Raw genomic sequence first — 9,686 nt, forward strand, 5'->3', positions numbered from 1 at the left:
TTACCCTTGATTTTTGTAACCACTGTAAATTACCTTTCATTTTAAAACTTGCAGGTCAATATACCTTCCTGCATTTTTTTCTTTGTCCAAAGCATGCCTGTAATTTAAAACATCTCTTAATGACCGTCAAAAGGTCCAGTTGAGCTTTTGTCTGTCATCACCTTCCTTTCTTGTGTTTGCATTTTTCGCATACCAACAACAACTTCGTGATGTTCTCAAATCGAAAGGTGTGCTTTGTAATGCAAATAATTGCATAGAACTCATAGGCTGCTGCTGAAAATTTAGAGAAACCCCTGAACATAACCAATAGCCACAAAAGGTCATTTCATTCGACCAAAGCCAACATTGTTAACAGACAAACCATTACTGACTGACCATTTGGCGAGTGGTCATTGCTGTAGTGGGTTTTATTTGGGTTTAGCTTCCGTTACCGTTACCGTTGCGGTTTAACGTTCATCGTTAATGATTAGTAAACAGAGTGTACAAATCGTTAGACCAATAAATTGCGGCGGAATAGCTAAACCTGTTGTCAGTGGTCTCTCCTGTTCTTGGAGGGTGGCAGTTAATCTCCTGCTTTCCCCAAAGGAAACATATTAAAGCGTGTGTCGCTTTGTAGGTATTTCCTTAATATTTGTCAAAGGATAATTAAAACGATAATTATGGAGAGGAACCTTGGAAGGAAATTAATGTGTGTGTATGTTTGCTGTGTTTGTTTACCAATGTGTTTGTTTTGTTGTGATAAATGAGAATTTATTTCTTGTTTGAGGGGAAGAGAAAATGAATTTGCTTTCTTTGGCCTTGTAAAGAAAAACTTTAAATAAAGTAGATGACCTTTAAGAGACTCTCCCAGCACTCCCTATGGCTCGCCATTCCATAAAACTCCGTTGTTTCCAGTTGTTCTGGAAAACTAAGAAAATTTGCTCTATCTACTATCTCCATCCTCATTCTGCGTGGAACATTAATTAATTCTTCAAACTGTTTTATTGTTCAAATCAGTTTTCTTGACCGTTATTGCAGTACATCAAACTGTTAGCGGCAATTTAGCTGGAATTAAAGTTGCAATACTGTTTTTATTGTGGCAACATTGTGACAAGGCCTGCTGGGCTGAGCACTTTTCAACATTCACCTCTAACACACCATTTGCAACCGTTGTGAGGCTCAGAAATAGAGCCAGACGGTGATGTTCATGGTCACTCCTTTGAAGGAAAATAATAAATATTGAATTTTTATTAGTTTTAAGAAGAATTTGACATGCAAATTACCACATGTCGACAGGATGATGATGACGATCGGAACACCGCGCCAACCACCAGTCCGACATTTCAGTCATGGCAGCTGGCTGAATTAATGATGCACAGATTTCAAAGAATAGTGTCGCATATAAAAACGGGATATTAATAAGGATGGATATATTATGTGTGGCACATAAGTGATATATGAAAAGCAAAGGAGCGTTACTAATTTTTTTAACATAAGCTCATCAAAAGCATATCTTTCAATACAACTTCCATTGACTTCCTTTGTAAAACATTCCTGGGACTTTGAGCCATATTTCTTCACCTTTTGTAGTTATGCCACTTTGCGTTTGATCTTCGTCTAATCTTTTTACATTATTTCTGAACGATCTATTAGATTATGCTAGACGGCGTAATATTCCCCCATTATAAATTCAATATGCTGGCATGGACAAAATAGCCTTTTCAAAACAATTTTCAAATTGTTTGGAAAATGGAAAAAATTATCGTAAACTGGCCCAAAATTTATTGCGTTTTATAAATGTTTAGCGTGTAATAAAGCCAAAAGCATTTTTCACGCTATTAGTATTGTTTGTTTGGTTATTAAACCCCAAATACAAACCCGAATTACCGAGAAATAAAAGAAATTAAACAGAAGGCAGTTATTATTCCAATATTAAATAATAGTTTATTAATAAATAATAATATTCGTTCCGCAACGATAATATACCTTTTATTTAGACCGCTAGTTAATTGGGTGAGAGCCTGTTAAAGAGTAAAAAGAAATTGCAAGGTGATCAGAGTCAGAACAATCCTCCACAGTCTGGAAATACTCTCTCTGCATCCGAACTAGGCGAATAGGTCCACGGAGAGGGTTAGCAGTAAAACTTCCAATATAATTGGGAGCTTCTCTCTAACATCCGAACAGTGCGAATTGGCTCTCCGGAGAGGCAGAGGAAATTTCATGACCAATAGGGCTTTCAATCAAGGAATTGACTGAACAGACCGGGGAATGTTCTGAGGCAACATTCTGGCTTAAACATTGCCGGCCACCTTGCAACGACAGACTAAGTTGCAACATAAATGGACTGTACAATAAATAAGATATCTTAACCATGACAATATTGAATTTGATAAGAACGTAAATTCAGTTTCAGTGAGCTTTTTATTCATAATACTTGTTTTCCGGATTATAATATATATGTTTTCCATGCTTTTTTTTTGTTATTCTATATAAATTAGTTAACAAATTTTAAATTTAAAACTAAGTTTGAACAGTGCCGGAAATAATCCATCCAAAGGTGGTGTACTGGGCAGCAGGTAAACCTGTTTGAGCCAGAACCCGTGAGGTAATAATTTGTGCATATATTTCGGGACCTAATATCATAGCTATAGCTCCCGCGCGATAAAAGGTCGGATCAGCGAGTGCCAATCCTACAAACGCCTCGCGAACCGAGTCCGGAAGTGACATAGGGGGGGTCATCCCATATGACAGTTTCGCGACCCGCGCTGTTAGGTAGTGTCGCTTCGTACAGTCAAAATTGGACATGATCATGATATCACATGTGGGAGATCCCTCGAGGTTTGTTACCGGCCAGTTTAGTTGCGACACTAACGACTCAGAAATATAGTTACTTCTGCTGCAGGGATCTAATAACGCTCTAACTGGAATGCTAGAGCCCGGTATACAAAAACGAACGATGAGAGTAGGAGCTAATGTGATCACTCTCCGGACAGGTAGTGAGGGAATTCTAGGTGGCGAACTAGGTCTTACTATCGCGTAAGGCGATACATGATTTTGGACCGGGTTATCTGAATGAGACACAGCCGGAGAGTTTGCATGCGAGGGGGCACCCGGTTTTTTCTTTGGGCGTGAACGAGAGTGCAACATAGTGTGATGATTTTCTTTGCAGTGAAGGCATCGAAGTTTTACCGGGCAAGATTCTTTCCTATGACCAATGCCGAGGCAATTTATACAGTAACCGTTCGAGAGTACTGCATACAACCTTTTTTCATGAGTCATCCGTTTGAACGCGTTGCACAAGTACAGTGGATGTGGTTTGGAACATACGCGGCATAATGGACGACGCGATTTAGATGCCACTGAACGAGGCAATGGTCCTGAGGTGGCTTGGGAAGGTTTTGGCGTGTCAACGTCTACGGGAGGAGTATTTATACACGCTGGAATAGAAGTGTCAGTGGCAAGCTCGCGTTCTAATTCGCCATCCGACATCATGTCATCATCATAGTCAGGAAGAACGACTTCGGGGAAAAGTTCATTAGGCGCTTCCATATCTATAAATTAAACGGCGACACAGAGAAACATTGAAAAATGGTTGAATGGTATTATTTTTAGTTGGGCAGAGCTACTAATTTCGTGACTGGTCGTCTGATTATACCCTGTTCGGTTCGAACGTCAACTACCCTAACATGTCCATCATCTCCGGGATGGACTTGTACTACACGACCTAATCGCCAAGACGTTGGAGGTAATTGTTCGTGACGTACCACAACTAAGTCGTCTACCTGTAGGTCGCGTTGGGGAAATTTCCATTTGTAACGTTTTTGCAGGTTGTGTAAGTATTCTTTACGCCATCTGTTGCAGAGTTGTTGGGTTAATGCTTGTATTTTCCTATACCGATTTATTAAACTAATAGAACCATCGTCACATAATGGCTCAGGAGGAGATAATAGAGGGGCTCCTATAAGGAAATGACCCGGGGTTAGAGCTACCATGTCGTGTGGGTTATCATTTACCGGACCTAGGGGTCTTGAATTCAAACAAGCCTCAATGCGAGCTAGAACCGTACTAAACTCCTCAAACGTATATTTTAGATTCTTGGCATATTTACGAAAATGTATCTTGAAACTACGAACGGCGGCTTCCCAAAGTCCGCCCATATGGGGTGCGCCTGCTGGTATAAAATTCCACGAAAGTTCTTGATATCCATACGAACAGGATACTCGATCTCTCGTATCCCGCATAAAGTTTCTATAATCCTTTTCTACAGCACGGGAGGCACCAACAAAGTTGGTCCCGTTATCTGAAAATAACGCTTTGGGACATCCTCGACGAGCAATGAAACGCTGAAATGCCTCTAAGAAATTATGCGTGGATAAACTGGATGTGGCTTCTAAATGTACGGCTTTGGTGGAAAAACACACGAACACGCACACATAACCTTTTGTGATTTTGCAAGCCCTACCTGTGAAGGATTTGATATCAAAGGGTCCTGCAAAGTCCACCCCGGTGGTGGTGAAAGGACGGGAGATCACGGTTCGCTCTGGAGGTAAGGCAGCCATGATTTGTTGGCAGGACTTTTTCTTTTCCAGCATACAACTTTTACAATTCCGAATCACTTTGCGAATAAGCGTTTTTATTCTGGGAACCCAATACTCTATTCGCAAAATACGCAGCATGAGGAGGTTTCCGCCATGAATTGAAATCAGATGTACATACTCCACCAGAAGAAGAGTGAATCGACTGTGATAAGGTAGAATAATAGGATTCCTTTCCCTGTACGAAAGGGTGGGAGATTTTGCTAGTCTGCCGTTAAGACGCATGACACCTTCTTGATCGATATAGGGATTCAATGGGAGAAGAGAACTTCGAGGAGGTAGATGGATTTTGTCTGACAAACACTTATATTCTTCTGGAAAATACGCCTTCTGTGCTATAATTGTAAGACGGAGCTTAACGGTTCTTATTTCTTCGGTTGTGATGGTTTTACTAGAGAAATTATCATTTGACCGATTCTGGGGGTGAACGCGATTAATGAATCGCAAAAGATAACACATAATGCGTAAGGCCTTGTCCAAACGCCCAAATCTGTTTAAAACTTCCTCATATTCTGAAAAGAATGTAAAATGTGTGCGAACATGTCGCAGTTCTAAGTCCGTGTCGAGAGGCAATAGAGTAGATGTTTTCCAGCTGGAAGAATCGTTTAACAACCATTTAGGCCCTTTCCACCAAAGAGATGAAGTAGAGAGTTCAGAAGATGAAAGACCACGACTGCCCAGATCTGCTGGGTTTTCCTCTGAGCGGACGTGAAACCATTGACCATTGCCGATATTTTCTTGTATTCGACTAACTCTATTCGCGATAAAAGTTACCCAAGTAGACGGCGGTTTACGAAGCCATGAGAGAACGATCGTCGAATCCGTCCAACAATATACCTTACTAATCGGAATTTCAAGTTCACTTATTATCGCCTGTAGCAAATCGGAAGCCAGAGCGGCCCCACATAGCTCTAAGCGTGGGAGAGAAATACATTTAAGAGGCGCCACTTTAGTTTTTGACGACAGCAAGAAAACGTTAACCAATCCATTGTTAGATATTGTGCGTAAGTAAACTACTCCCGCATAAGCCTTCTCCGAGGCATCGGAAAACACATGCAGTTCTACCTGATCCCCAGGAACATAGTGAACCCAACGAGGAATTTGAATTTTATTGACTCCTGTATATTGTTCCACGAATTTCTCCCATGCAAATCTCGTACCTTCTGGAAGTGGATCATCCCATTCGATGTGATCTAACCAAACTCTTTGCATTATGATCTTTGCAACTACAATGACGGGCGACAACCAGCCTACGGGATCAAACAGTTTTGCGATACTGGACAAAACTTCTCTCTTAGAATAGCTGACTTTCTTTTGTATCGGATCTACACAAAAGAAGAAGACATCTGAATGAGCATTCCAACGAATGCCAAGGGGTTTAGAACTACTACACTCAAAGAAGGATAACACTTGAGCGTCTACCAATTCATCAGCAGAGAATCTAGATAAAAGCGACATGTTATTCGAGGTCCATTTCCTCAATTCAAATTTAGCCGATGACAAAGCAGATATTAATTGGTCGCGTTGAGCACGAGCTGTGTGAAGGTCGTGGGCACCGGCCATGACATCGTCTACGTACATGCATTTGCGCAAGATGTGAGCTGCGAGTGGAAACTCCGACTCAGTATCATCTGCCAACTGGTGTAGAGAGCGAATTGCCAAAAAAGGAGCACAGTTAACACCGAAAGTAACCGTTTGCAATTCATAATCTTGAATAGGATCTTGGGGAGAATCTCTAAACAATATGCGCTGAAAGGAGCAATGAGCAGGGTGAACTAAAATTTGTCGATACATTTGTGTTATATCACAATTAAACACAAACCGAAATAAGCGCCATCTCAATATCAACAGAACTAAATCAGCTTGAAGTGTTGGTCCTACATGGAGTACATCGTTAAGACTTACACCTGTTGAAGTCTGATTGGAGGCATTAAAGACTACGCGCAATTTTGTTGTCTTCTTATCTGGATTAATCACGGGGTGGTGCGGAAGATAGCAAACATTACTGGTGTCTTGCGGTAGGGGAGGAACTGGACGCATATGATTAAGATGCAAATATTCACGAATTACATCATCATATACAGCCTTGACCATAGGTTTCTTAAGAAGAGCATTCTCATTGCGACAAAATTGCCTGAAGGCATTTTGGCGAGAAGTACCGAGTTGCAATGTTCTAGGGAATTCTGATTTGAAAGGTAGAGTAACTACATAGCGGCCTTCACCATTCCGACTTGTCGTTGTTCGATAATTATCCTCACAAAACCGATCGGAGGAAGAGAGGATTTTCCGTTTAGGAATTTCCTCCAATTCCCAAAATCTTTGCAGAGTTTTATTGAGAGAATCCTCCGCCAAACAGTTTACAGTGGTTGTGAAAACGTGGACGGGAGGTATGGACATTGGTCCGGTCAGAATCCAGCCGAAAACGGTATTCTGAGCCAACAATGAACCTAATACATTTTGTTGAGTGCCATCCAGTAAAATCTGAGGGTAAAGGTCTGCACCTAACAATAAATCAACATGTCTACGATCGAACATATGAGCATCGGCGAAACAAAGAGGGGGTAATTGACAAACAAGCTCTGGACTAATCAAGAAAGAAGGCAGACGTTCCGAAATTTGAGGTAGCACAAGTGCATTGGTTTCTAATATAAGTGAAGGGGTGAGCCTAGAACTGATGGAGAGGAAACAATTTTTACGGGATGTTGCAGAGATGACACCATTAACACCTGATACTGTGGTTACTGCCGAACGAACTGGTAATTTCAGCCTATTTAGCAGCCGCTCTGTGATGAATGAAGCCTCAGAAGCTGGGTCAATTAATGCCCGTACTGGATACGAGACTCCTTGATGTAGAATGTTAACAATAGCCGTGCCTAATAGAATATTCCGATTCTGAGAAACGTGAAATACTTGGCGATTGGCGCCAGTGGAGGTAGATTGAACAATTTGACTAGTTGATTGTGGCTGAGCAGTTTCAAGTGGAGCTTGAGGGACATTGGTTTTTTGCGCTAAAACTTTAGGTCTATGTATCAATGTATGATGAGTCCCTTTACAAATATTACACCTATGGGGACTATTACATTCTTTAACCGAGTGACCGGTCGATAAACAGTTCCAACACTGCCCATATTTCCTGACAACAGAAAGCCGTTTATCAGTGGAGAGAATCTTGAATTTTGGACACTCGCGCAAGGAATGTTGCAACTTTGGGCATAATACACACATCATTTTTGACGAAACCGTTGACTTAGTGAAATGTGTTTTCACTTGCTTTGAGTTTAGTTTGTGAATCGATTCAGGGCCTTTAATATCTTGTAAGCAATCTAACGTTTGTATCCTCTCCGACAGGAAAGTGTTTAATTCTTCCCAAGTGGACAAAGACGATTTGTTCTTAATGTTTTGTTCCCAAAGAGTGACAGTTGTTCGAGGTAACCGTTGAATACAATGATAGGTCAAAATTGGATCCCAATCGTTGGTGGGTATATCGTATACTTGCATGGCTGATAAACAACCATTTATGCCCCGTAGAAGATGCTTTAAAGATGAACTATTCTCACGTTCGATGGTAGGAAGATCGAACAATACCTTCAAATGACTATTCACAATTACCCTTTTATTATCATAGATTTTCTTTAATGCGTCCCAAGCTAAATCGAAACTGCGATGTGTAAGGGGGAATTTGGATACGATTTCACGGGCCTCACCGCTAGTTTTCCTGACCAGATGACAAAGCTTCTCAATGTCACTTAGTCGCGAATTCTTTATGTATACAGCCGTAAACAGATCTCTGAAGGTCGGCCAAGAATGGAAATTACCCTCGAACACATCGGTGTCGCACGGTGGGAGTGCTAAATTATGAACCTCGTTCATCGGAAATGGCGCGGAAATTTCAGAAATGTCGATTAGGCTCCTTTCCAGAGGCGGTGGGACCTCAGAATTTACCTGTGTTCCGATTTCCCGCGACGTGCGGGTAGAACTGCTCAAATTATGTTGGTCCGTACCAGTATTTGAGACAACCGAATCCTCAATGACCGAACTATCAGTGGGTTTGCGAGATTGAGACAGTTTTCCTAGTTTCCGGTTTATAGAGGAGAAACATCTCATATAAATCTGATATGATACATCGTATTTACTGTCTACTGAGTCTATATCCTCCTTTTTGGAATCTACGGCTGACATCAAATAATCAAGGCATTTTTCGAATAATTCCTGTACTTTTCCCCAGAGTTTAAGAATTTCCTCTCGTCGAACCTCCAAATCATATTCGTCGATATCTTCGTCTCGCATGACGGAGAAATGAGTATCGAATTTAACCATGGCATCCGTAGCCCTTATGAATAAATCTAAGGGTGTGACAGGCATTTTATGAAGTTATAATTATCTTTTCTCTTGAATTCAACAAAGTAATATCCCAAGAATTTAAAGAAAACGCATGCAAATGTATGTATGGAACTATGAAAGATGGTAATGCACGAGAAAAATTAACAAACCGACCTTTTTCAAATCAACTCTTCTCTTTAATTCAAAGTAATGTCTAATTTAACCTTATCGATTAGACGGAGAGATGTAGAAATGATGTATCTGGTTTATATAATAATGTTATTTAATAATAATAATAATAATATATATATATATTAATTTATAAATATATTAATTAGCTAAAAAGGAATGTTCTATTGCGCGAATGTGGTACTCGATATCATAAATTTATTTATTGCTAGAATTTATTAAAATAACACTACTTGTTTTTCATTAAATATCTTACGAAGATTTCTCGAAGAATATTTGCAGTTACATTTAACTGGACTCTAGTGTAATGACAGCTGACTAACGCCGTTAAAATTAATACAACAGATGGTGCACGGCTTTGGACTTATAAGGGCTATTAGTGTGTGTGTGAATGTTGTTTGAGTACTCTCACAACACGAAATGAAATAGATTTTGTTTTTGTTATTTCTCTTTTATTAAGAGTGCGACTGGAAAACGAATTGTTGTTATTGTTATTTACTTGCGGTCTTACGGATAAATATGAGTATTTGAAAAACAAAAACAACGCGCATAAGAAATAAAACAAGAAACCGAATGGGAATGCACACCTAATACAAAGGCAAC

At 40.2% G+C, this 9,686-nt stretch overlaps 1 protein-coding gene across 1 annotated transcript; it reads right to left on the reverse strand.

The window, feature by feature from the left end:
• Window positions 1–1,021: 1,021 nt before the first annotated feature.
• Window positions 1,022–8,936, reverse strand: LOC141386863 (uncharacterized). Its single transcript, XM_073955766.1, has 6 exons — window positions 6,480–8,936; window positions 5,735–6,323; window positions 3,635–4,381; window positions 3,307–3,530; window positions 1,263–1,339; window positions 1,022–1,196 (listed from the first exon to the last, which is right to left on the reverse strand). The coding sequence occupies exons 1-6, from the start codon at window positions 8,934–8,936 to the stop codon at window positions 1,022–1,024; spliced, it is 4,269 nt and encodes a 1,422-aa protein (XP_073811867.1).
• Between the last annotated feature and the right edge of the window lie 750 nt (window positions 8,937–9,686).

Source organism: Musca autumnalis, unplaced genomic scaffold (genome assembly GCF_047663935.1).
Source record: "Musca autumnalis isolate F117 unplaced genomic scaffold, ASM4766393v1 scaffold_5, whole genome shotgun sequence".
Taxonomy (NCBI): domain Eukaryota; kingdom Metazoa; phylum Arthropoda; class Insecta; order Diptera; family Muscidae; genus Musca; species Musca autumnalis.